Source organism: Emys orbicularis, chromosome 1 (assembly GCF_028017835.1).
Source record: "Emys orbicularis isolate rEmyOrb1 chromosome 1, rEmyOrb1.hap1, whole genome shotgun sequence".
NCBI classification, from domain to species: Eukaryota; Metazoa; Chordata; order Testudines; family Emydidae; genus Emys; species Emys orbicularis.
This window is the reverse complement of record NC_088683.1, coordinates 242,827,991-242,855,941: the sequence shown is the minus strand read 5'-3', so window position 1 is coordinate 242,855,941 and position 27,951 is coordinate 242,827,991. Positions and strand designations below refer to the sequence as shown.

Here is a 27,951-nt window from a genome sequence, read left to right as displayed (position 1 = left end):
TATACAAGACTATTATTTCTTTGCTGATGTGTGCTTATCAACAATATGATACAATGTTTTCAGATTATACATGTCTCAAAGTTCTATACAGCCTTTAGGGGCCGTTACCTCTAGGAATGTTATAAAAAACAGTCATCGCCCACAATTCAGCTTGGCCATAAATCAGTCAGGTATTTAACAACAATCCATTGATCTTGTAAAAACAGCTGATCTTGTTCTTCTGACCACAATCTCATGTGATAACAGTGCTATGAAATGAAAACCCAAACACTATCCTTGATTTGACCTTCAACTCTAATCCCAAATCCCAGCTTAATTTGCATCCAAAAACCATCTCATGAATAGGCTTTAGCTATAATAGTGCTGTGGTTAAGAGTAGTAGTAGTAGTAAAAGACAAACTGCAAGCTGTCTCTGGTGTCTGCTCTTGTGACCCAAATACACATTTCAGGAATCTCATAATGTCCCTAGTAGAACCTTTTTGAGATCTGTCAAATTGCTGGGCTCAGACTGGTTCTTGGCTCAGACCTATTTGGATTCAGCTGGAGTATCTCCACAAGATAATTCAGCACAGAAAAGATAACCCACTCACACAGCAATGAGGATTGTCATCCCTCAGGATACATATGCTAGTACATGTAGGCTGTTTTCCAGATGCTTAAGAATCTTCATTAGTTAATCCCCTTGTGTTGGTTCTTTTCCAGAGGGACCAACATGATCTCGGAGTGCATGTTCACTTCACTTGTGTTGAAACTTAGTTCTGTTGAGTAAAATTGTATTACACACAAATGCATTCACTCAGTGGTGTAGCAAACAAGATCAGATTCTGAGTTCTGTTACATATGTGCAAACCATGTGTCATGTACAGGGTTGGGATAGATTACTGGAGCAAAGTGGGAAACAGAGACTACATTTTCAGAGTGGTAGCCGTGTTAGTCTGTATCAGCAAAAACAACAAGGAGTTCTTGTGGCACCTTAGAGACTAACAAATTTACTCCTGGACCCAGCCAACTTACTCTCTGAATCCCAATATGGTCTGTGGTCTGCTCCTGGGGCAGTGTAACTATGCAACATGGGCTTGTGGCACAGTCACACTCTAGCCCCCAGATAATAAATATTATCTTATTTCAGGGGTTAGGCTCATTTGTGGATAAGACAGATTGGGTCTGGGCAAGTCTCTCCAGGCATCTTGACACTAATAGCCATTTTTCTGTATCCCACTCCCATCTCTATGCAGAACCATTATTTCATATACAGGATCTGCCAAATACTCCTTATTCCATATACCAATCTCCCTCTTCTGTCAGCACCATCAACATTCACTTGTGCCATTTGTTGTCACCAGCAAGTCAGTAGACGCATGTGTTTCCTTGGACCTACCTGTGACAGGTGTGCTCAGATCGCTGATAACCAGCATGTCGGGAATTTGGGGAACCAGGCCATACTCCTGCTGTGTTAATAATATACAACATTAGTAACTGCTTGTTCTGATCTTCCATTCACATAATGAATAAACAAGGTTGCCGAAGTAAAAAGAGGCTCTGTGCCTTCTGAAAAAAACCACTTGCAGATGCTAGAGGACACGCGTAACATAGACACAACCACCATGGCTTGGTCCTTACAGTTTGACAAGCCACAGCAAATTGCTGTATAGAAATATCAGTTTAATTTGCACTGCTTTATTGAGGAAAGCAATAAGGCAATGCCCTTTTAGCTGAGAAAAGGTGGCAAACGAGTTTGGCCAATCACAGAAGGAAGTAGAGACAGATATTGTATCTTGAGGAGAGAAGGCTCATCTTCCCCTGAGTTCTGGCTGGGTTTTTGTCTCCTGAAAGAGATGGTGGTGTGACCTTTTCCCCAGTTACTCCTCAGAAGCAAGAAATGGACAGAGCTTTCTGAGAGGCTGCCCGAGACTATGGAACAAAATCCCACAGAAACTAAGGACCATCACAAATCTCACCACCTTATGCTCTAAGCGCAAGGTGCATTTCTTTGACCTTATAAAAAAATCCCAAAGGAAGCGCTCCACTCCACACACTGCTCCCTCTGGGGAGAGGATGAGAAAACAAACATGTGACAGATGTTAGTCATCTTGCTCAATGCACTACTGAAAGGGGCTCAGACACTACAGTGATGAGCGTGGCATAAGAATCTATCTGGAATGGAATGGAATCCAATAGGAGAATGAGGATCCTGTGGAGTTTTCAAGGACAGGAGTTATTAGTGGATAGGGAGGAGGAGATCTACATATTAACAGCTTCTTTCAACAGTGTCTCAAAAGGGGAACGGCAGGGGCACACACACTCCCATACACCACATACACCTGGCCACCCAGCTAGATGGCCATGATTGTCCCGGAGGCACAATCACTCTCCGAGCTCCTCTGGAGCACTGGGGTTCTGAACTGGCACCAATGCAAATGACTGCCCCAAATTTTTCTCCAACTCAAGCATTCACAAACACTGAATCAAAGGTGTGGAAAATTCCATCCCAGCGGCTCCATGGGCTAGAGACAGAAGAATACTCTGGAATATTTCTTTGTTATTATTTGCCCAGCTGACTAAATTTCTTCAGCCATACCATCCTAACCCTGTATGTACAACATACATAGCACTGTACGGGAGGAAAAGATCAGCATGTACTGTACCTGACACGGAGCAGCATCAGAAGCTAACCAGATTCTGATTCTGTCTGAAGGGTGTGGGATAGGTGTGAGTATAGGACCAATGCATTTATACCTATAAGAGAGAGATGAAAACACAAGGTTGTTATTGTTGTTAAATTTCTGCAGGAGCAGATTGTTCATGCCAGGGTATTTTTATCTTGTTTGTGAGCACATGTAAAATAACATGTTAAGTAAACCAGCAGTATACACAGAGAGGAAGCATCAGTCTAAAGGCAACAAGGTCTATCGGTCTGAGGCTAGGACAATGTATCAGGAATGTATAAGTTCTAACCCTGGCTCTGTCCCTGGCTTGCCCTGCTGTGTGGCCTTGGGCAAGTCACTGGAGGCTTGATCCTACCAGCTGTGCCTGCTGAAAGATGCTGAGTGTTGTCTGTTATCCGACAAGAGTATAAAGGATCACAGAAAAAGGTCAGCTTCTTCTAGCACTGATCAAGTGACTGTTAGCAAAGGAAAAACAACATTGTCCCAAAAGCTTGTCTACCTGCCTCTCTCTACTTCACTGTAGAACTTCTACCTAGCACTTTCCCAGGTTCCCCTCCAACCAGGCTTCCTGCTACAGCTTTTAAGGAACAGTACACATATGCTCCCAGTATCCCTAGTGAAGTCAGCAGCTGTTATGGGCACTCAGCCTCTCATCAGATTAGTCTTCAGAATTATAGCCCCCTAATTCACAATGACCTGATTATTCTAAATATAATGAACCCCCTATGAAAAGGAAGATCTGTTTTTGATTGAACATTGATTCATCAAAGTGTTTGTTTATCCTCAGAAAGACAACTTCCCCCTTTCCCTCCCCATCTGCCCCTCCCCAAAAATGTATATTACCTTCTATAAAGAAATATCAGCAATCCTCCAGTGAAGATCATGGAGGAAAACAAAATTGGTATGAGCAGCTTCCAGGTGTTCATTTTATTATCCTTATATTCTTAAAAAGAAGAGGGAAAGTTAGTTTTAGTAAAGTGAAGAGAATATAGAATCCTCAAAAGGTTCAACCATAAATGGTTGCATTATATACTCTAAGGCAGGGGTGGGCAAACTGTTTGGCCCGAGGGCCACATCTGGAATGGAAATTGTATGGCAGACCATGAATGCTCACAAAATTGGGGTTAGGGGTCAGCAGAGGGTGAGGGCTCCGGCTGGGGTGCGGGCTCTGGGGTGAGGCTGGGGATGAGGGGTTTGGGGTGCAGGAGGGTGCTCCGGGCTGGGACTCAGGGGTTCGGAAGGTGAGAGGGGGATCAGGGCTGGGGTGAGGGCTCCAGCTGGGGGTGCAGGCTCTGGGGTGGGGCTGGGGATGAGGGGTTTGGGGTGCAGGAGGGTGCTCCAGGCTGGGACTGAGGGGTTCGGAGGGTGAGAGGGAGATCAGGGCTGGGGCAGAGGGTTGGGGCACAGGGGGATGGCTCAGGGGTGCAGGCTCTGGGCGGCGCTTACCTCAAACAGCTCGGGGAAGCAGCGGCATGTCCCCCTCTGGCTCTTACACGGAGGTGCGGCCAGGCGGCTCTGCTGCACACTGCTCCATCCGCAGGTGACTCACCTGCATCTCCCATTGGTCGCGGCTCCTGGCCAATGGGAGCTGTGGGGGCAGTGCTTTGGGCGGGGGCAGCATGCGGAGCCCCCTGACTGCCCATACGCATAGGAGCTGGAGCGGGGACATGCTGCTGCTTCCGCGAGCCACCCAGAGCAGCCCCAGCCCTGCTCCCTGGCTGGTGCACTGGAGCGGAGCAAGCCCCAGACCCTGCTCCCCAGCAGAAGCTCAAGGGCTGGATTTAAATGGCTGGCAGGCCGGATAGTTTGCCTAGGGCCTCTTTTCTATGAATTATTGAATCAAATGATATAATGCTCCTTTTTGCAATGCTATAAATCCAAAGATAACACTTCTTTGAGATTTTATGAGAGGTAGTGGATAGAGCATTGGAGTGGAATGAGGGAAGCCTTGGGTGTATTCCTAGCTCTGCCACTCACTGGCTGGGTGACCTTGCGTAAGTCACTTTGCCACACTGTGCCTTAGTTTTTTCCATCTGCAAAATGGGGATAATGATACCGAACTCTTTTGTAAAGCATTTTGAGATCTGCTGATGAAATGTGCTATATATGAGGTAGATGTTCATTTATTATTTATTATTATTATTATTATTACTATTTATTATAGCTTCCAGAAGTATTACTGTTATGCTGCTATTCTATGCACAATAGAATTATTGTAGGGACATCTGCTTTTGATGTAAATGTTCTATAGGTTCAGGTTTTATAGCTCAGTACTTGCTCATACATTACATAGTTCATTCAATGTGGTTTATATTGGGTACATTTTAACCTTGTGACTAAAGTTGTTCCAATTCTTTGCACTCAAAGCTGAAACCATGCAAAATGTGCCTGAATCAAGGTTCCTTGTGTCTTCAAAACTGAGTCCCAGATTCAGAAAAAAAATGTCATTACATTTCTGATTAGATTGTAAAATCTTTAGGGCAGGAATTGTCTTCATGTGTGTTTATACAAGACCTATTGCGCTAAGCCAGGGGCGGGAAGCCGCGGCCAGCACATCCCTCGGCCCACGCCGCTTCCTGCAGCACCCATTGGCCTGGAGCGGCAAACCGCGGCCAGTGGGGGCCGCGATCGGCCAAACCTGCTGACGCGGCAGGTAAACAAACTGGCCCGGCACGCCAGGGTGCTTACCCTGGCGAGCCGCATGCCAGAGGTTGCCAACCCCTGCGCTAAGCACTACTACAATACAAATAATAATAACCATCTTTGAGTGAAGCCTAGCTGATTTCATGATTTCAGCTCAGACTGGATGTGGGCTGAGGACAGGGCCGGCTCCAGGTTTTTTACCGCCCCAAGCAAAAAAATTTTTGGCTGTCCCCTACCCCAGCCCTGGGCTTCCCCCCCCCCCTCCATAGTGCCCTCCCCCACCCGCACCCCCTGCCGCCCCAACCCTGGGGTCTCTCTTCCCCCCAGATCCGCACCCCCGGCCACCCCAGCCCAGGACTTCCCCCTCCAAACGTGACCTCCTCATTCACCACAGCAATCCCCGTTTACACTTGCAGTGGGGATCAAACCGTTTCTCCTATTTTTATTTCACTTTAGTATAAATCTCGCCCCCACCCTCCATCCCCTGCAACTCCATCTTTAGTGCTGCAAATGCACATGGAAGGCATAGGGACTAACCCTCAAACTTTGTACCTGGAAAGGGATGGGGATCTAGTAAAGAGGGTTCAGGCAGAGGAGTGGGTGTGGGGGTGCTTGGGGGCTCTACACTGGCAGAGAAGTGGGGTGTGATGTACTCACGGAGGAGGGTGGAGGAGGAGAGGGGGTATCAGGAGGGTTGCGGGACAAGAGGTGCAGGGGAAGGGGGAGGTGCGGGAGGAGAGGGCTGGGGGAGGGTACAAGGGGAGAGGTGCGGGTGAAGGGAGAGTACAAGGGGAAGGGGTGCGGAGAAAGAGCGATGGGGGGAGGTAAAAGAGGAGGGGCTGCGAGCGGGATGGGGGGATGGAAGGGCTGAGAGGGGCAGGCGCTGACAGCTGCTTCCCCAGCCCCGTGCAGGCAGAGCCGAGAGGACAGACACTGACCCCAGGTGCCTGAGCCAAGGGGGTCCTCTGGCGGGGCAGTATCTGCTGCCCCGCTCAGAGCCGGGCTCTGCCTCTCCCCGCCCAGGGCAGGCAGCACGGGGTTGAGGCGGGGGAGGTGTGTGACGGGCTGGGTCCGGGGGCAGGAGGGGGTGGCGGCAGTTCCCTGGCAGCTCGGGCTGCCCAGCCACTCGCCCTGTCAGTGCGCGAGCCGGGATCCATACCCCCTGCCCAGCCCAGTGGCACCCTGCACAGCCCACTTGAGCGGGGAAATGCCGCGCCGCCCTGGGGAGACTCAGAGCAGCAGCAGCAGCGGTGGGAGCAGCGGTGGCGGCAGCAGGACCCCTCCTCCCTCCCTGCATCCCGGGCCCCACTTCCCTCCCTCCCCGGCTCCTCACACACTCCAGGAGCCCCTCTTGCCGCCGCAGCCCAGGCTCGGCTCCAGGGGACGATGATCTGGCTCTCCAGCGGCAGGGCTCTGGCCAGGGCCGGCTCCCGGCTTTTTGCCGCCCCAAGCAAAAAAAAAGGGGGGGGGGCCAGAGTGCTGCCCCTTGGAAAGTGCCGCCCCAAGCACATGCTTAGAGCGCTGGTGCCTAGAGCTGGCCCTGGCTGAGGAGGCCATATTTGAATGTGGATTTGTTTTACATTAGGGTTGGGGCTCAAAACTGAACCAAAGCTTAGGTTCAGATTCCTTTGAACAACACACTTCACAGAATGTAACTCAAAATGGCAGAAACCAGGTAAGGTTAGCACTCAGGTTTTTCATCATTTTGTGCTATAGTCAGGCTAGATGTGTAACTGGTTTTAGATCCAACCCAGAGCAATTTCAGAGCGTGAAGGGCTTGAATATGGGCTTTCAGTTTGAGCGTAACTACATATATTTCACATGGTTCTATTGTGAAATCAGGAGAAACTAAGCAATTTACAAACTGGTAGGCAGAGTTGTATGTAAGAAGGGCCTTTAACAAATCTTTATACACCTTAAGATGAACTAGATATTTTTCTCAAATGTGTGTTCCAGAGATAAATTCAGAGCAGGGTCTGCTGTTTTCCATTTTAGCAGCTGGTTTTATGCTGAGTGAACGACTCAACTAACTCTAGGTCTCCTTAGACAGACCAGAGAGAAAGAGGAACTCGGAGCACTCCTTACCCCAGCCAAAACACCAGGTCTACTCTCCTTCTGACCACACTCTTTGGGGACCGAGGAAGAAAAAACAGTACACATTGCCCTGTCCTCTGGGGCCCTGGTTCAGGAAGGTATCAGACTGGCTGAAGTCAGGGACTGCTCGCATGCTTCAGGTTAGGCATGTGTTTAAGTACGTTGTTCAATAGGGATCTAGGGATGGGTAAAGGAAGGTGTTGCTTCTGGCTGGCAATCTCCCCACCCTAGCACACAAACCAGACAAATTCCTGATGGAAGGAAGGGAAAAAGAGGACCAGGAGTACTTGTACGGTGGAATGCAGGAAGGAGGACCTGGCAACCTGGCTTTTGAGGGGGAGGAAGCAGTGGAACATATTCCCCAAATATCCAAGGATGCTGTTATTGGATATGGTTAATTCTCAGATCCTGTGCTCACCCCCGGGGTTTAGCATGAGTTTACAGTAAGCCATGTCTGTTTTTAACATGATCACCTTTGCAATTTCTTTTAGATTTGCTCAAATCTGAAGATCAGGAAACCAATTGCTACTCATATGAGGGAACTCTGCTATTCAATTTTGTTTCTTTTTTTCTTAGCAGCTATGGGTGGAGGGTAAATAAACCCATTTTCTCTTCTCAAAGGATCAAGTCTTGTTTACATATTTTACATCCCCTGAGCCATCCCTGATTCATGTCCAAGCTGAAGATGATGCCTGGGTTACAGGGCTGAGTGACTGGCAGGATGGTGGTATTGTTCATAGTGATAAAGGAAGGAGGCAGCAGGAGGGTTTGGGAGGAAAGATTAAAAGCTCTCTTTTAGCCACGGTAAGCTTTAGGTGATGGCTAGGTGTTCACAAGAAGATGTCAGAAAGACAGCAAAGATTTTCATTTGGACAAGAGTCAGGTCTGGAGCAGACAGGTAGATCTGCAAGTCACCAGCATAGAGATGGTAGTTGAATTTGTGTTTGTGGATGAGATTGGGCAGAGATAAGGTGGAAAGATGGAGAAGAAAAGGGGACCAAGGACAGAGCCCTGTAGAAGACCCACAGAAAGCTGGATGGCAGATGAGGAGGATCCTCTAAAGGACACACTGAAGGAATGATTAGATATGTGTAGGATTTTGTGCGCAGGCGCATGCACACACATACACACACAAATATATATTTCCATATATATGCATATAGGGCTGAGTGCTCTGTTGCTCTGTGGCCCCTTTACACCAGTCTGACACCATCAAGATGCCAGAAAGGCAGCAGGTTCTCTCATCAGGAATACCCCAACATAGGGGTTTCCCTGGATAGCAAAGAGGTGGCATAACCCTTGCATAGTGGGTGTAGCCAAGTGTCCATGTGCTCCAGTTCTGCTTGGTTGTTGCAATGTCCCCTTGGGGCCATGGGCAAAGAGGTATAAATTGGACAGCTCCAGAATGTGGAGAGATGAAAAGGTGGTATAAACCTAACTTCCTACTCCCTCCAATTCCTAGCTCTGCCGGAATGAAAAATTGTTCCCATGATCTATTAACAGGGCTGAATATATTAGGCCAACTCCTTTGAGGGCAACATAGCTGCTTTGCATTTGTGCCATTGATGGATTTTGTTCATAGGGCCAGTGTTTCTGCTCTCAGAAGGATCACTCCAGTTCAGGGGGATGTTCTCCAGTAATGCAGAGGCCACTAAGCTAGCTCTGTGCTTTAGGGTAAGGGAAGTGGTTGGAGGAAAGGAGTCAGGTCTGGGATGGTCCTACACTGTGCTAACCCCCAGTCGAAGTTTTCCCTCTTGGAACAATTAGCAGCCAGCCAAGGGAACAGCCCTGCACACAGTGGCCCCAGGATCAGGGGAGTGTGACCTTTGGGGTCAAGGACTGTCTTTCTGTCCTGTGTTTGTACAGCGCCTAGCACAAAGTGGTCCTGGTCCATGACTAGGGCTCCTCAGCACTTCACTCCATCTTTGCACCCCTTCTCCCAACCTGCACTGCATGTAGTCTGGCAGGCCTCCAAGACTTGGCCTGCTATTCCTATTTATTCTGGCATTGCCTTTTGGCAGCTAAAGTTCTTCCCTTTATATATTACGAGTCATAGAAGTCTGGTAACTTACCATTATTAATAAAAACTGGTTCACTCCATTCACTCCAAATCTTGTTACGTATACATGTTGTTTTCTTTGCTCTGACTTGAATAACATATTGTTTTGCGGGATCATGAATTGGATGCACATATTCCTCTTCAGAAACATCTACGAGCTAACAGTTTTTGTTTTAGTGATTTAGCAATACAACTCAGAAACATATAATACTAGAGACCTCAAATATCATTGTCTCTCTTTCAAACCTAATATAGACGTATTTTTAGTTACAGTGTTTATGGTAAATCACAGTCTGATTACTAGCTGGGGTATATGAAAAATCAGATTCCAAAACAAAAGGGCAAAGCCTGGGAGCTGATAAGATGGGAAGCTACAGAATAGGAGAATTTTGATATACAAAGAGCAATGATTCCTTTTTAATTTTCTATTAGCGTGAGCCTGAAAAACATATTAAGGCCAAGCTCTTTTGTTTTTGTTAGTGTTTGGTTTTGGTTTTGTTTGTTTAGGGTTCTGTTTGTTTTGGCTTGGTTTTGTCACAGATTCGTATTTGTTTCGCTAAAGAAATAGCCTACATTTTCAAAAATAACTAGCAATTCTGGGTGCCACAATTTTGGGGTAACTAACCTTAAAAGGGACCTCAGAGTGACTGTTGTGAAAGTCAGACACTGAAAGTTGGACACTGAAAAATTGAGGCATCTAAAATAATTAGTTATTTATGACAATTCAGGCCAACTATCATACATGCGCAATAATACATGCCTTACAAGAGGCAGGAAAAAGAGGAGGGGAGGGGACTGTTACTGACAAGGAGAAGCAATAGTGGAAGAAAGATACAAAGGAAAAAACTAAGAGGCAGAGAGCTGAGCAGGGAGGTTGAGATAACCTAAGCAATGAGATCTGGAATCATTATAATTTTGCAAGGCAGAATGACTCCAGTGGCGTTGGGGAAGCATGTAAGGTTCTGGCTACACTACACCTTTAAAAAGATTTAGCATGCTGTCTTCTCAGCATGGGCTGGTGCACAGCATAGTTGTGACCCTATATACCATGTGACTTTACTCTCCTCCTGCAAATCCTTCCTGACCCTCATCTCAGCCTTCGTTCCAGAAATGCCACAAACGTTAATATGCTACTTTCTATAAAAGCAACTAAAACATCTCGGGGGGAGGAGGGATGTTCCAAGGCACGCATGGCAGTTAGGTGACCAACTCCCACTGACTTCAAATGGAAGTTAAGCACCTAACTGTCCTTTGGGCTTTGACAAATCTTCCTCTAAAATATCAAACTTAGCCTGGGTAACAACCTTTCACTGATATAACCTTCATCCTTCTCTGCCCCCACCTCCAGGCTTTATTCACTGTTGTCCGTTGTTGTATGATACTTAGATTAGATCCTGACAATGTGCTTCATGTGAGCCCTCCTTATGCACAGAGCTAGTCACATGTTGACTTCAGCGAAGGCTACAGGTGCTCAGTACCTCACACACTCAGCGTACTTGTGTTTAAGTGTCTAAATACAGACTTGGCTAAAACCTAACTTTTTGCACCGAATTTGAAAATGCTGAGCAATGCACGTGTCTATTTTGAAGAAGAAAAGTACAGTTCTAATAGTGCATGTGGGTTACAAAGGCAACAATATGCAACTAGCACACTTCCACTTTATATTGTGATTTTCAAAGAATGGGCATATATCAATTTAGTAGGGCTGTCAAGCGATTAAAAAAATTAATCGCGATTAATCGCAGTTAAACAATAATAGAATACTATTTAAATATTTTTTGATGTTTTCTACATTTTCAAATCTATTGGTTTCAATTACAACACAGATTACAAAGTGTACAGTGCTTACTTTATATTTATTTTTGATTACAAATATTTGCACTGTAAAAAACAAAAACAAAAAATTCAATTCACCTCACACAAGTACTGTAGTGCAATCTCTTTAACATGAAATTTGAACTTACAAATGTAGAATTATGTACAAAAATAACTGCATTCAAAAACAAAACAATGTAAAACTTTAGAGCCTACAAGTCCACTCAGTCCTACTTCTTGGTCAGTCAATCACTCAGACAAACAATATTGGTTACAATTTGCAGGAGATAATGCTGCCTGCTTCTTGTCACCTGAAAGTGAGAGGGGTGTTTGCATGGCACTGTTGTAGCTGGCATTGCAAGATATTTATGTGCCAGATATGCTAAAGATTCATATGTCCCTTCATGCTTCAACCACTATTCCAGAAGACATGCTTCCATGCTGATGGGTTCTGCTTGATAACGATCCAAAGCAGTGTGGACCGACGCATGTTCATTTTCATCATCTGAGTCAGATGCCACCAGCAGAAGGTTGATTTTCTTTTTTGGTGGTTTGGGTTCTGTAGTTTCCGCATCAGAATGTTGCTCTTTTAAGATTTCTAAAAGCATGCTCCTCACCTCGTCCCTCTCAGATTTTGGAAGGCACCTGAGATTCTTAAACCTTGGGTCGGGTGCTGTAGTTATTTTTTGAAATCTCACATTGGTACCTTCTTTGCGTTTTGTCAAATCTACTGTGAAAGTGTTCTTAAAACGAACATGTGCTGGGTCATCATCTGAGACTGCTATAACATGAAATATATGGCAGAATGCAGGTAAAATAGAGCAGGAGACATACAATTCTCCCCCCCCCCTCCCCAAGGAGTACAGTCACAAATTTAATTGATGCATTATTTTTTTAACAAGCATCATAAGCATGGAAGCATGTCCTCTGGAATGGTGGCTGAAGCATGAAGGGCCATACAAATGTTTAGCATATCTGACATGTAAATATCTTGCAACACCACTTACAAAAGTGCCATGCGAATACCTGTTCTCATTTTCAGGTGACATTGTAAATAAGAAGCAGGCAACAGTATCTCCTGTCAATGTAAACAAACTTGTTTGTCTTAGTGATTGGCAGAATAAGACGTAGAACTGAGTGGACTTGTAGGCTCTAAAGTTTTACGCTGTTTTGTTTTTGAGTGCAGTTATGTAACCAACAAAAATCTGCATTTGTAAGTTACACTTTCACGATAAAGAGATTGCACTTCAGTACTTGTATGAGGTGAATTGAAAACTACTATTTCTTTGTTTATCATTTTTACAGTGCATATATTTATAATCAAAAATAACAATATAAAGTGAGCACCGTGCACTTTGTATTCTGTGTTGTGATTGAAATCAATATTGAAAATGTAGAAAAACATCCAAAAATATTTAATAAATTTCAATTGGTATTCTATTGTTATAAGTGCGATTAATAATCGTGATTAATTTTTTTGAGTTAAATGAGATTAATTGACAGCCCTACAATTTAGCTGTCCAGATAAATTGAACATAGCTTTTCAGCTCAGCTGCTTACATTTTATAGTGTCAGGTGCTTTAAAAAAAAACTAAGGCAGATGAGATCCCTCTCTAAAGTAAATACACCTCTACCCTGATATAACACGACCCGATATAACACGAATTTGGATATAACGCGGTAAAGCAGTGCTCCGGGGGGGGGCGGGGCTGCGTGCTCCGGCAGATCAAAGCAAGTTCGATATAACGCGGTTTCACCTATAATGCGGTAAGATTTTTAGGCTCCCGAGGACAGTGTTATATCGGGGTAGAGGTGTATTATAAAATATTAATATTACACTGTATTCATTAGTAAAACTAATTTAGATGCTTGAGCTATATAGGGAAGCTTTTTCAGATCTTCACAGCACTCATAAAAAACCAAGACTGGATGTTTTATTGTAGGATTTTTGCTATCACGTACAAATTATGGCATTTGAAATACACAGGTTACAATCTCAGTCCTGCAAAGACCTACATATGTATTTTATGCAGGTGAATACTGCCATTGAGTTCAATGTGTGTAACATTAAGTGCACAGGTAAATCTTTGCAGGACTGGGGCCTAAATCTATATTTTGAGAGTGAACTACATATCTAGTTTTATTTTTCCAATACATTTTTATTTTGAGGGGAGAAAAATATCTGATGGAAAGTTGGAAAGTCTTAATTAAATTCATGATGAAATTTTTATGTTCAATTAATTTCCTGTTAAAATGCAACATTGTGCTTTAAGGCCCCGATTCAAGAAAGCACCTAAACACATCTTTAAGTGCTTTTCTGAGTAGGGATGTTTCCTTCTTGGTGTTCAAAAATACTCCAGTCCATTGTCCAGAGTTTTCCAATGTTATTGTAGGCCTAGGTTTTAGCTTAGATTGGACCCAGCTCATCAGTAGCTCAGTGCAGGGTGCTCTCTCTATTCTGAGCACAGACAAAATTCAGAATTCCCACAACTTGCTTCCTGTGCACCTGGAGTTCCGTCTACACTTAGCTTTGCAAGCATGAATTGTGGAGGCCTTTCTCTGTTTTTAGCTTCCAGTGTCTTTTGTTTCAAAGCATATCTATATGTATATGAATTTAAAACTGTAGCAAGAACTACAAAAACACATTTAGCAGACATTCTTAAGGGAAGATATGCATAAGGCCTAGAGCTTAGGATATGTATTCTTTCACAATTTCAACTAAATAATGCAATTATGACAACATTTGCATGCATATAACACCCCTCATACACTCAAGCACTCAAAATGCCCATGCCAATGCCTATGGAGATCAGTTACTTCAGAGATACTGAAACTGTAGAAGAAATTTAGGAAAGGAGTATAGTAAAATAGCAAATCTTTAATTTGACCAGGACATACCATTCCTCTTGCAAAACATATCACAAGCTCTTAAATGACAAGTGAGTCTTCATTTTAATATCTCATCTCAAAGACAGCCTCTCTAGCACCCCAGTATTTGCTAAGGAAGTTTTGATCAGCAATGACTCAGAAGTAGAACTGCTCAACATTTTTCAACACAAAGATTCAGAGTCAAACTGGTCTTTTCAATCAACATTTCTCATGGAAATTTGTCAGTATTGTTGATTTTTTTTTTTTCATTTTTCACAAAATAATGAATGCCTATATTTTTAAAATTGCAAATATTGAGATGGTTATCAACATTTTTCTTTTACCAAAAAATCTGCTGTTTAGTAAATGAAAAATGTCAGTAATCATTGTATAGTGTTTTCAGTAAAAAAGAAAACAAAACAAATGAAAACCTGGTTCCTTTCAAAATGAAGAAAACTTTCTACATCTTCATGAAAATAGGTTTTCACTTTTTGACCAGCTCCACTGAGAAGAAAGAAGGTAAATGCTAGGTCATTTGCTGCAGGGCTTGGGATTTCTCAGAAGTTCAACCAAGACTTGATTCTGTTTAACCTGAGCGGGGAATTAGTTGGTATAGAGCTGAGGTTATATTGGTTAAGAAATATTACCATATATTACCTCTAGATCTGTAATTTTCACTTGGTATGTAAAGCAATTTTTTTTTGCTGAACCAATAGTAGGTGGTGGTTTCCAGTTAATTTTAATGCTTCTCTTCTCAAGTGATATAGACACATTGATTGGAGAGTTCAGTTTCTCTGGCAATAAACAAAAACAGAATATTTCATGTTCTTTCGGCAAGCAGGCATGTGAATGGAATGCAGCATACCGGCAGACTGCAGCTTCTGTTTGGCAGTTTCAGTCAAAGTAAAGTATGCTGTTCACATTTTGGTTAAGTAATCACAATAGTCTAGTGTAGCTTAAAGCTAAACCAAAATGTATTGCTGCACAAGTTTTCCTAGGGTCTGAACAAAGAATTCACACCAGAAATAAGTTCAAAGGTCCACATAATGATCTCAGTTACAGTGTAAATCTGAGGTGATGCCAGTAAATCCCAGTGATGTAAATCAGTGTAAATGAATTCAGAATCTGGGTCAGAGTGTAGATGAGAGTAAACGTGGTGGGCCATCTTCTGAAATAAGTTACAGTGGTGTAAATCTGGAGTGTCTGTACCAATAATTCTGTTGCTTGGTTATCAATTGAGTTAATAAATTCATAGAGTTTAAGGCCTCTAGAGGGACCATCAGATCATCTAGAGTTATTCCAGATTTATGGCAGTGTAACTGAGGTTTGAATACAACCCGTTAGGTTCATAATGTAAAAGGTGGCTACGTATTTATTGTAACTGAGATGTGAACGAGAACAAACCAGGAAACTACCCAGACCTTTTATGAGAAGCTTTCCCCCTCTTCCCTGGGTTTAATCCATAGAAGTAAATGAATAAGAAACTTATTGGATCAGCCATAATTATCAACAGAGTTACAAATAGCACTCACTGAAACTCTTCAACTAAAATATTTTGCATCAAAAGGTTTCAATGAAAATTCATTTTTAAAAATGAATATTGCCAATAAGTATAATTTAAAATCTTCCTTTTTAAATTAAACCCCAACATGAAAATGTTGTGGATTTGGTTTTAAGTTTTTGTTTTTATTTCCCCCTTTGTGGTGGCAAAAAGGGGGGAAAAGAAATAAAGAGAATTAAAATGGGGAGAAAGTGGGGATAGGGGAAGAAATTAGGAGAAATGAAAGCTTCAAAAACAAAAATGTTATATAAAAATGTTCATGAAATGTTCTAAATCAACTAAAAATCATTACTTTTCAAATTGTGCAGGACAGAAATGATTTTGAAACATTTGAATTTTTTTCACAAAACAATCATTACCATTTTTGAACAGCCCTAATTACAAAGTGATTTATATAAGAGATTCTTTGATTTTTGATCTTTATGTCAAACTCCTACAAATGTCAATGCATTATAAAAGCAGAATATACCCCTTTGAATGTAGTGAGTCATGCTTTTCCCCCCTCCCCTGCAGGAAATCACAAGCAATTGAACATTTCACAATGCTAGGCAATAATGAAAACACCTACCTAGTCTTTGAGGTGTAAATTTTTTGTAATAGGAATGGTTTTCTGAACTGTTGCTTAGTTCCTTTACAGTTATATTAAATCTGATTTTATTAGTATTAGCGTGATTAAAATATACTTCTTTCATGTGACATCCAATGTTTTTGTTCTTTGCATTTGTTAAATATAGTTGGCATTGGAACTCTTCTCTACTGTGCCTGTAGGAAGCAAATAGAAGTAATGTAAAACTCAGATGATTTTTTAATATTATTTTGTGCTTGTTTTAACAGGATCCTTACCTGTAGGAAAGAAAATACTGAGCATCCTCAGGAGCTTCTGTTTTAATGTCCCAGGTACAATTTAAATTGGAAATGTTATATATGATGCATGAGAAATTTTGGATATATACTGCAACCAAAAAATAAAGAAAGGAAGAAAGAAAGAAAAGAGAAGGATATTAGCATGTTGCTTGTTTTACATTGATTCTTGAAGTGATTGGTGCCAGTACAAATCCAGGAGAGACACAGGAGAGGGAGAGAGGGATCCAAGTCTCTAGAATTGGGTTAAAGGATGTGTCTGCCTTTGCCTTATAGGGCATTGGGAACATTTCTATTCCTATTGCCAGAGGTCCCTTTTGAGACATTTGCAGAAACACTCAATAATTCCTATTCCAGTACGTATCTTAAGGAGCCCTCCTGGGATTCCCCAGCAAGCATGTGCTATGGGACTTCCATAATCCATTCACTTGCTAGGGAAGTCCAAGAGGATCATGGGGTGCTTCTGTGTCTGAGTCAATAGAGTAGAGGTGGTAATTTTGTAACTGTAGCATGCTTCCACCCATCTCTCCCATTATGCCTATAGCATGGGGTTGTGTCCCTGACTATCTTGGCTATTAGCCATTGATGAACCTATCCTCTATGAACTTATCTAATTTTTTTATTAACCCAGTTATATTTTTGGCCTTCACAACATCCCCTGGCAATGAATTCCACAGGTTGACTGTGTCGTATGAAGAAGTAATTCCTTTTGTTTGTTTTAAACCTGCTGCCTATTCATTTCATTGGGTGACTGCTGGTTCTTATGATATGTGAAGGGGTGAATAACATTTCCTTATTTACACCAGTCATGATTTTATAGACCTCTATCATTATCCTCCCTTAGTGTTTTACAGAAATGCATACCAAAAAATAGCCAGCACAATAAAGAGCTATTAGTCAGGACTTCAGAACTGGTGCATCTCTAACTTTTTTATCAGACATTTTTAATATCCTATCACTATGCAGAAAACTAGCTGACCTGGAGGTGCCTTGTAAGTAAATTCAGTCCAGTTACTCTCCTTTATAAGGTCTTCTGTTTCTTTTGAAAGAAGCTGTGTTTTAACTTTAGCATGGAAACCAGAGTGTAACCCAAGTCTTATCATCTTTTCCTTTTCTTGAAGTCTTTCCTGGAAGAAGAAAACATAGAACTGCATTATAATGAAGAGTTCTATGCAATAGCCAATTAATATTATTATTATTAAAGGAAAGCTCTGCAAACTACAGACATTAAATAAGGCATTATCTTATTTTACTAAAACTATGTGTAAAGTGTGTTGTGACTTACTATTTTTTCCTGAGCTGTATCGAACTTATAAATCAAAACATACTTCACATAATATGTCTTCATTTCTTCTGTAATGTTACTGTTCCAGGATAGAATAACTCCAAAGTCATGCTTAGCAATGTGCAGATCACTGGGTGCCATAATAGAAGCTGTAAATACAGTAAGATGAATGATAATTATTATTATATTATAGGTGGGGCTGATGGTACAGCCCATTCTTGAGGTTGCCCAACACTTTTTATTCTAAGACTCTGTTTTCAGTTGCTTCTAACTTTACCAGACTTTAACTGTTTATGTTGAAATTTTTCATGTCCAATGTTTACCTAAAGCTGAAGTGTTGTGCCATTTCTGAGAACAAGGCTAGCAAAGAATTCATTGTTTGAGCTGCTTAAAAAAGTATTGAGACCTTTTATTTGAAATACTATAGAGCGCCGATGCTTTAGTGCAGGGACCTGACATTTGGCAGGTGGGGTGGCCTTTGTGTCAGATTTGCCTTTTGCTGTCCTCATGAAAATCCACTCAAATTTGGCCAATTTATAAGCCTTTTGAAAAACTGCAGTTTGCACAGGTTCAGTTGAGAGTTCTTAGATTTTAGCAGCTAAAGTCCCCAAAGATTCTTTCCACACTGAGCAAGCTCCAGCCCTGTGCAATTGCAGCTCTAGACTACTGCAGGCTGTGCAAGGTCTGGACACTAAAACTGAGAGCAGAGAGCTTGTCTCTCCTGTGCTCTCAATGCCCCATCTGCTGGGCCCAAGCAGCCTGGAGGAGGAAGCTGCCTGATTCAAATTCAGATGGGATGAGAGCAGTGGTGTAGCTAGGACAGGAAAACTGGGTGGGCCCCAGCTTTCGGGTGGGCGGGCAATGACGAGGGATGAGGGGAGGGGGACAGGACGGATGGAGGCCCTGGTGAGGGGTGAGTCAGGAAGGATCAGGGGTGCAGGTGCCCTGGGGAATGGGGTGAGGGAGGAAGGAGGGATGGAGGCCCACTTCCCCCCACCCTGACTTACTGCTCAGCAGGCTCCCGGGGCAGACAGGTTGTGGGGAGTGTCCATGGGGTAGACAGGGGTACCAATGGGGCTTGAGCTCTGGCCACCCCTCCCAAACCCGTCTCAGTGTCTGTCAGCCCGGCCTTGTGCCCCTCCTGCCTGTGCCGTGCGCTGCTGCCCTGGTCTCTGGTCCCAGCGCTCAATGATAGCCCCACCCAGACCTGCCCCCTTGAGGCGCAACCCCCGCGGGGCTAGTGCTGGGGCCAGAAACCAGGGCAGCAGCGTGCAGTGCCGGCAGGATGGAGACGCGGCCAGGCTGAAAGACACTGAGCCAGGGTCGGGAGTCCCAGCCTGTAGATTCGGGGGGCTCCGGCCCCAATTTGGGAGGGCCTGGATTGTAAGTGTGTGGGCTGCAGCCACTCAGGCCCACCCAGGACTATGCCCCTGGATGAGAGCCAAACCTGTGGGTGGGAGGTGGCAGGGCAGAATAGATGTGGACAAGGATCTTGTAAGGGGGCAGCAGACTCAGACTAAAGGCTCATGGCGGGGGAGAGGAAAACTGGGACTGGAAGTTAGGGTTCAGGGGTGACTGGGATTCCTGAGCAAGAAGACTAGCTCTTGGAGCTGTTGGGAGAGGAAATTAGAACTGGATGTGCGGGGGGCAATCTTAATAATAGGCAATGTTATAAGCCCCACCAATATTAATGACAGACAAAAACCTACATTAAAAGAACATTATTAAGGATGCAAGGAAAAGCACTCCAAAATTCATCATCATCATCATCATCACTCCCATAACCACATTAGTCATTGGGGCACCATCACTGATGAGCAATCAACCAATTGTCTCCACCCCTGATGATTGTTTGTCAGTGCTTGAGTCTCCGCGAAGTCCATTCCTGTCCATTCTTTTATGTTGTCAATCCATCTCTTCTTCTGTCTACCTCTTCTTCTCTTCTCCTGTACTGTCCTTTGGAGGATGATCTTGGATAGGCCAGATGATCTTGTTACATGGCTGAACCACTTCAGTTTGTGCTTTTTCACAGTCGTCAGGAGGACTCCATATGGCCCAGCGCATTGGGTGATGATGTTGCAGACCTCTTCATTAGCGACATGGTCGAAGTAGGATTTTACAAAAGTATCTCATCTCTACTACCTGTATTTTCCATTCAAGTTCTGACGTAAGGGTCCATGTCTCGCACGCATACAGAAAAATGGAGATGACGAATGGTGCAGCAGTTTCAGTTTGGATTCTAGGGAGATGTTCTTATTCCTCCAAATTGGCTTTAGCGTTGCCACTGCTGCTGCTGTTGTTTGCGCAGTTCTTGCCAGAATTTCTGCCTTGGATCCTTCATCAGGGATGATTGCCCCCAAATACTTGAACTGTTTCACTGTCTCCAGCTCTTGTCCACTGACAGTGATAGGTGAGCTGATCCCATCACATTTATTTGTCATCAGCTTGGTTTTATCTGCACTGATTTCCATGCCATATTTTGCAGAGGTTTCATCCAATCATTTCACAAGGTTGGCAAGTTCATCTTTGCTGCCTGCCAGGCCGTCAATGTCACCAGCGAACCAAAGGTTTGAGATTGATCGCCCCCCAATTCTGACTGTGGATATGTGAACTTCTAGGGCATCAGTCATTATGTGCTCCAAGTAGATGTTGAACAGTGTGGGCAAAAGAAGGCAGCCTTACTAGATTCCAACAGTGGTGTGAAATCAGTCTCCTATTATGCCATTGACAAGAACTGCACTGCTGGCCTTGGCCTCCAGTTGTTTAATGGTAAGAATAAGCTTACAACCAATATTGTACTTCATGGTTCCCCAGAGAGCTTTGAGCCATACTCTGTCAAACGCCTTCTTGAAGTCAACAAAGACATGGTAGATGTCCTGCTGGTATTGTAAGTACTTCTCACACAGAACATGAAGGCTGAAAATCTGTTCTTTGGTACTTCTTCCAGCATGAAAGCCAGCCTGTTCTTCAGCGATGATACTCGCTGCTTGTGGCTTCAATCTGTTCAATATGACTTTCAACATCACTTTGCTGGGATGGCTAATTAAGCTTATAGTTCGGTAATTTTGACACAATTGCAGGTTGCCTTTCTTTGGCAGAGTGATGATTAGTGACTGTGTCCATGTGGAGGGCCACTCACTGGTCTGCCAGATCTTGTTGCAGATCTTGGTGAGTACATCTATTACTATTTCTCCTCCGAATTTCATCAGTTTGGCTGGGATGTTGTCAATACCTGTAGCCTTTCTGTTCTTGAGTGATTTCACAGCTGTATCCACTTCTTCACGTAGTATTGGAACGTCGTCCTCCTCTGTTGAATCTGGGCTGTCTAAGACACTAGGATCTCCATTTCTCTGGTGGTTGAATAGATCAGAGCAGTAGTTTGTTGACCTATTGATGATGTCCCTTTCTTCTGTAAGACTGTTCCCTTCTTTGTCTTGAATTGCATGAGTTTTGGTCCATCTTTCCTTCATCAGATCTTTTACAACCTGGAAGGCTCGTTTGCTATTTTTATTATTGATACACTCTTCAATTTTAGAGCGTTGTTTTACAATCCATATTTCCTTGGCCACCTTCATTCCTTTCTTGATCTTCCTGCCAATCGCTCTGTATTTATCAACTCCCTCGGTGCTGTTCTTGTCTCTCTTAATTTCTCTTCTAATGTCACACATTTGTAGTATTTCATTTGTAACCCATGGTTTAGTCTTCTTATGATGTTTCCCAAGGATGTCCATTGCTGCCTCATTTGTTACAGCATTGAAATTGTTGGTCATTGTTTCTACATCTTCCTCTAGAGCAAGCAGTGGGGCAAATTTTCCGCCTATCATTGATTGGAATGACTCTGGAATGTTTTGGTCTCTGAGTCTTTCTAAGTCAAACTTCGTTCTGGTGAACTTTGGCCTGATGATTTTCCTTAGCAAGAGCCAAAAATTTAGCAGCACAAAGTCGTGATCACTTCCAATATCAGCACTGGGGAAGCGCCTTGCTTTCCTTCTGTTAATACCAGAATGAAATCGGCTGTGCACCATGATGTAGTCAATCTGGCTGTGATGTAGATCATTAGGTGCATGCCACATTTATCGTCTGGCTGCTTTATGTGCTCCTAATGTGTTTGCAAGAACCAGATTGTTATAGCTGGCAAACTCCAAAAGTCTCAATCCTCTCTCATTGGTTACCACATTACAGAAAGGGCCACAATAATCTCACCAATCTGCCTGTGCGTCAGTACCCACTTTAGCATTCCAATCTCCCTGTACAATTAGGATATCTTTTTTGTCTACTTTATCAATGATGTCTTGGAGCTGATTGTAAAAATCTTCAATTTGCTCATCGTCATAGTCTGTTCTAGGGGCGTAGACATGTACCACTGTGATATTAAATGGTGCTGCCTTTAGACAGATGGAAATAAGCCTGCTGGACATTGGGCAGCATCCTAATACTGAATTCTTGATATCTTTATGCATAAGAAATCCTATGCCGTTGACATGTTTGTCCTCTCCACTGTAATAGAGTACATGGCCTTCTTCCATTAGTACCTCTCCAAAGTTCTTCCATCTGACCTCAGAGATTCCTAGGAGGTGCCAGGTGTATTGTATTAATATGTAAGTTCTTTCAACTTCCCTATTTGTCTCAATGTCCTTACATTCCACACGGCTGTGGTGATGTTATCTCTTCCATGGATCCTCTTTGTTGGATTTACACCAGTAGTTGTCGTGTCTGCCCTAGTGGGAGACGGGTTAACCCGGGCTGCGATCAGTCCGGTATGGACATTGTTGACTTGCTCATCATACGGTGTGTCTTGGGCAAATTTCTAACCTGGCAGAGCCCATCCCTCTCCAGGCAGCCCTCTTTTAGTTGCAGGACATAGAATCATAGAATCATAGACTTTAAGGTCAGAAGGGACTATTATGATCATTTAGTCAGACCTTCTGCACAACGCAGGCCACAGAATCTCACCCACCCACTCCTGTAACAAACCCCTAACCTATGTCTGAGCTATTGAAGTCCTCAAATCATGGTTTAAAGACTTCAAGGTGCAGAGAATCCTCCAGCAAGTGACCCATGCCCCATGCTGCAGAGGAAGGCGAAAAACCCCCAGGGCCTCTGCCAGTCTGCCCTGGAGGAAAATTCCTTCCCGACCCCAAATATGGTGATCAGCTAAACCCTGAGTATGTGGGCAAGACTCACCAGCCAGCACCCAGGAAAGAATTCTCTGTAGTAACTCAGATCGCACCCCATCTAACATCCCATCACAGACCATTGGGCATATTTACCTGCTAATAGTCAAAGATCAATTAATTGCCAAAATTAGGCTATCCCATCATACCATCCCCTCCATAAACTTATCAAGCTTAGTCTTGAAGCCAGATATGTCTTTTGCCCCCACTGCTCCCCTTGGAAGGCTGTTCCAGAACTTCACTCCTCTGATGCTTAGAAACCTTCGTCTAATTTCAAGTCTAAACTTCCTGATGGCCAGTTTATATCCATTTGTTCTTGTGTCCACATTGGTACTGAGCTTAAATAATTCCTCTCCCTCCCTGGTATTTATTCCTCTGATATATTTGTAGAGAGCAATCATATCTCCCCTCAGCCTTCTTTTGGTTAGGCTAAACAAGCCAAGCTCTTTGAGTCTCCTTTCATATGACAGGTTTTCCATTCCTTGGAACATCCTAGTAGTCCTTCTCTGTACCTGTTCCAGTTTGAATTCATCCTTCTTAAACATGGGAGACCAGAACTGCACACAATATTCCAGATGAGGTCTAACCAGTGCCTTGTATAACTAACACCTCCTTATCTCTACTGGAAATACCTCGCCTGATACATCCCAAGACCGCATTAGCTTTTTTCACGGCCATATCACACTGGCGACTCATAGTCATTCTGTGATCAACCAATACTCCGAGGTCCTTCTCCTCCTCTGTTACTTCCAACTGATGCGTCCCCAGCTTATATCATAAATTCTTGTTATTAATTCCTAAATGCAGGACCTTGCACTTTTCAGTATTAAATTTCATCCTATTACTATTACGCCAGTTTACAAGGTCATCCAGATCTTCCTGTATGATAACCCAGTCCTTCTCTGTATTGGCAATACCTCCCAGCTTTGTGTCATCCGCAAACTTTATTAGCACATTCCCACTTTTTGTGCCAAGGTCAGTAATAAAAAGATTAAATAAGATTGGTCCCAAAACTGATCCCTGAGGAACTCCACTAGTAACCTCCCTCCAGCCTGACAGTTCACCTTTCAGTACGACCCGTTGTAGTCTCCCCTTTAACCAGTTCCTTATCCAACTTTCAACTTTCATATTGATTCCCATCTTTTCCAATTTAGCTAATAATTCCCCATGTGGAACTGTATCAAATGCCTTACTGAAATCGAAGTAAATTAGATCAACTGCATTTCCTTTGTCTAAAAAATCTGTTACCTTCTCAAAGAAGGAGATCAGGTTGGTTTGGCACGATCTACCTTTTGTAAAACGATGTTGTATTTTGTCCCAATTACCTCAATGTCCTTAACTACTTTCTTCTTCAAAAATTTGTCCAAGACCTTGCATACTACAGATGTCAAACTAACAGGCCCGTAGTTACCTGGATCACCTTTTTTTCTCTTTCTTAAAAATAGGAACTATGTTAGCAATTCTCCAGTCATGTGGTACAACCCCTGAGTTTACATTATACTTTATTCATTAAAAATTCTTGCTAATGGGCTTGCAATTTCATGTGCCAGTTCCTTTAATATTCTTGGATGAAGTTTATCTGAGCCCCCCGATTTAGTCCCATTAAGCTGTTCGAGTTTGGCTTCTTCCTCGGATGTGATAATATCTACCTCCATATCCTCATTCTCATTTGTCATGCTACCATTATCCCTAAGCTCCTCATTAGCCTCATTAAAGACTGAGGCAAAGTATTTGCCTAGATTATCCTTAACCTTCACTCCAGCCTCAGTGTTTAGCGGCCCCACTTCTTCTTTTTTTGTTTTCTTCTTATTTATATGGCTATAGAACCTTTTACTATTGGTTTTAATTCCCTTTGCAAGGTCCACCTCTACATGGCTTTTGGCCTTTCTCACTTTATCCCTACATGTTCTGACCTCAATAAGATAGCTTTCCTTGCTGATCGCTCCCATCTTCCACTCCTTGTAGGCTTTCTGCTTTTTCTTAATCACCTCTCTGAGATGCTTGCTCATCCAGCTTGGTCTACAATTCCTGCCAATTTTTTCCCCTTTCTTGGGATGCAGGCTTCTGATAGTTTCTGCAACTTTGACTTGAAGTAATTCCAGGTTTCCTCCGCCTTTAGATCCACAAGTTCTTCAGTCCAATCCACTTCCCTAACTAATTTCCTTAATTTTTTTAAGTTAGCCCTTTTGAAATCAAAAACCCGAGTCACAGATCTATTTTTGTTTATCCTTCCACTTAGTTTAAACTGAATTAGCTCATGATCGCTCGAACCAAAGTTGTCCCCTACCACCATTTCTTCTATGAGGTCCTCACTACTCACCAAAACCAAATCTAAAATGGCATCACCTCTTGTTGGTTCAGCAACTACTTGGTGAAGGAATCCATCAGCTATCGCATCCAGGAAAATCTGAGCCCTATTATTATTACTAGCACTTGTCCTCCAGTCTATATCTGGGAAGTTAAACTCTCCCATGATCACACAATTCCCGTTAGTATTTACTTCATTAAAAATATTAAAGATGTCTCTATCCATATCCAGATCAGATCCTGGTGGTCTATAGCACACCCCAAGCACTATCCCAGGGGAGGCTCTAGTAGCTTTCTTCCCCAATGTGATTTTTGCCCAGACAGACTGTGTCTTATCCATTCCATCCCTTCTTATTTCTTTACAGTCTACCTCATCATTGATATACAATGCTACTCCACCACCTTTGCCTTTATTTCTGTCTTTCCTAAACAGCACATACCCTTCAGTACCTGTACTCCAGTCATGACTACTATTCCATCATGTTTCTGTTAATCCCCATAATATCTGGTTTCACTTCCTGCACTAGTAACTCTAGTTCCTCCATTTTGTTACCTAGGCACCTCGCATTGGTGTACAAACATCTTAATTTTTGCTGTTTGGCTTCGCTTACATTCTTTACCCAATTAGGCCCAGACATTCTACTGCCAGTATCACCTATTAGACTGGTATCTACACTACCCTTCCTCCTTATGTCCATTCTCCTACCCACGGCTGTTTCTTACGTCGTTTCCTTCCCTCTCAATGTTAAAATCCAGTGTGGAGATTACCTGGACATCTCCCAACCATCTCCCCCCAATTCCTAGTTTAAAGCTCTCTTAATCAGTTGTGGCAGCCTCCATCCTAGAAGTCTATTTCCCTCCCTACTCAGGTGAAGTCCATCCGGAGAGAACAGTCCTCTGTCCATGAATGCCTCCCAGTGGCCATACATCCCAAAGTCATCTTGTCACATCTTTGTTGCCCTTCTCTAGGGACAGGCAGAATCCCACTGAAGATCACTTGAGCCTCGATTTCCTTAAGCGTCTTCCCCAGCCTGGCATAGTCTCCATTGATACGTTCCAGCGAGAATCTAGCCATATCATTTGTTCCCACATGAAGGACAATTAGTGTATTCTTTCCCGCTCCCGTTAGGATCCTCTTCAGCCTCAGGTCCACATCCCGTATCTTAGTACCCGGCAGACAGCACATCCTTCTGTTCTCTGGATCAGCTCTGGTTACAGGCCTGTCTATTCTTCTCAGTAAGGAGTCCCCAATCATATAGACCTGCCTTTTCCCGGTGATGGTGCGATTCTCCGGTCTATCCCCTGTTCCCTCTGGCTGCAAGTCCTCTCGATTTCTATTCTCCCTTGCAATCCTCCGCAACCCATGCAAGAGGACAGGGGGCCTATTCTGTCCCGGGACCCATAAGGGAAATTAGGAAATGGCACAATTGAGGTTGCCTATATTAAGACAGATTGTGTGTATGCATTGTGATACAGCCTTTAATTATATGATCACAAATTATTTTTCCCATAGGACTCCTGCCACTTTCAGTGCACCTTTCCTATCCAACCACAGCATTTTTAAATGTTTTCTCTGAAAAAGTGAGCATTTCACTACAGAAATAACCTGGACATTTCTAGTGCCAGATTTGGAAACTAAATACAATCCTTAAAGGGTGAAACATGGAGATTTTATTACTTCTTTAAATGCAAATCTCAAAGCAACCTAAATTGTGGAGTCACTACTAACATCTGCATAATTAGAACATGACTAGCACTTGCACTGTATTTAAGGTTGAGGACAAAGGTTTTTCGAACACTATTTGTAGTGATATTATATTATGCTATGTAATGTTCTGAAATATTTAGGAACAATTAAATAATCAACATAGATAACGTTACATTTTTAAGATGTGGGCTCACACGATTTAAAAGAACAACTCTTAGTCACGCGTATTTTCAAAATTATACTTAACATTGTGGCAGGACATTTTCCAGCCTGGGAGCCTGCCTATCACTTGGGATTTGGCCCAAGCACCTCCATAAGATACCCCAATCCTAGAGAGGTCATGTTTTGAGGCTATGTATTGACAGCCTGAGGAATTAATGTATGAGAGTCCCGTCTTCTCAAGACAAAACTGCAGATGGCAGTGATTGCAGCCTCTTACTACTTGCATGGGATCAAATTCAAAACCAGTCCCTAAAGACTTGGGAGTGTGCCTACATACCAGAACTTTATCAGGCTCTTTTGAGTTTCATCTTCTTTGTATCATTTTAAATGTATCATTTTAAATATCACAAAACTTACCAGTTATTGCTGGTTCTCCATTTGCCAGGCTAACAGAAATCATCTCATACCAGGTAAGGCTAAGCAGAAGCATGATCGAAGGAGTAATTGTAGCATGTGCCCTTACAAATACTTTGCACTTCAGTTGAATTTGAAACTAAAATACTTCAGTTCTGTTTGAGGCTGAAAAGAGAGTTAGGACATTACAGTTAGTTTCAAGCTGTGAAAAAAAAAAACTTTTAACATTTTAAGTGGTTTCTTAAAAAGACATAAACCATGAATACAAAATGTCATTCTGGACTTTGTTGTAAAAGAAATATCAGTCCCAATTCTCAGGTCTGATTGAGCTCTA

At 43.0% G+C, this 27,951-nt stretch overlaps 1 protein-coding gene across 1 annotated transcript; it reads right to left on the bottom strand.

Annotated features, from left to right (window-relative positions):
* Nucleotides 1–669: 669 nt before the first annotated feature.
* LOC135874211 (interleukin-5 receptor subunit alpha-like) lies at nucleotides 670–27,693 on the bottom strand. The gene is made up of 11 exons (XM_065398973.1): nucleotides 27,621–27,693; nucleotides 17,853–18,001; nucleotides 17,547–17,694; nucleotides 16,550–16,658; nucleotides 16,275–16,468; nucleotides 14,803–14,939; nucleotides 9,476–9,620; nucleotides 3,510–3,609; nucleotides 2,646–2,736; nucleotides 1,379–1,448; nucleotides 670–758 (listed from the first exon to the last, which is right to left on the bottom strand). Exons 1-11 carry the CDS (start codon nucleotides 27,691–27,693, stop codon nucleotides 670–672), a joined length of 1,305 nt encoding a protein of 434 aa, XP_065255045.1.
* Nucleotides 27,694–27,951: the final 258 nt, after the last annotated feature.

Bases quoted from the DNA above. Each gene is read 5' to 3' on its own strand.
- LOC135874211 (XM_065398973.1), bottom strand. From the start codon at position 27,693: ATGCTTCTGCTTAGCCTTACCTGGTATGAGATGATTTCTGTTAGCCTG. The intron at 17,695-17,852 runs GTAAGTCACAAC...TTCTTCTTCCAG, and splicing joins ATACAGCTCAGGAAAAAATA to GAAAGACTTCAAGAAAAGGA. The intron at 2,737-3,509 runs GTAATATACATT...TCTCTCTTATAG, and splicing joins CTGATATTTCTTTATAGAAG to GTATAAATGCATTGGTCCTA.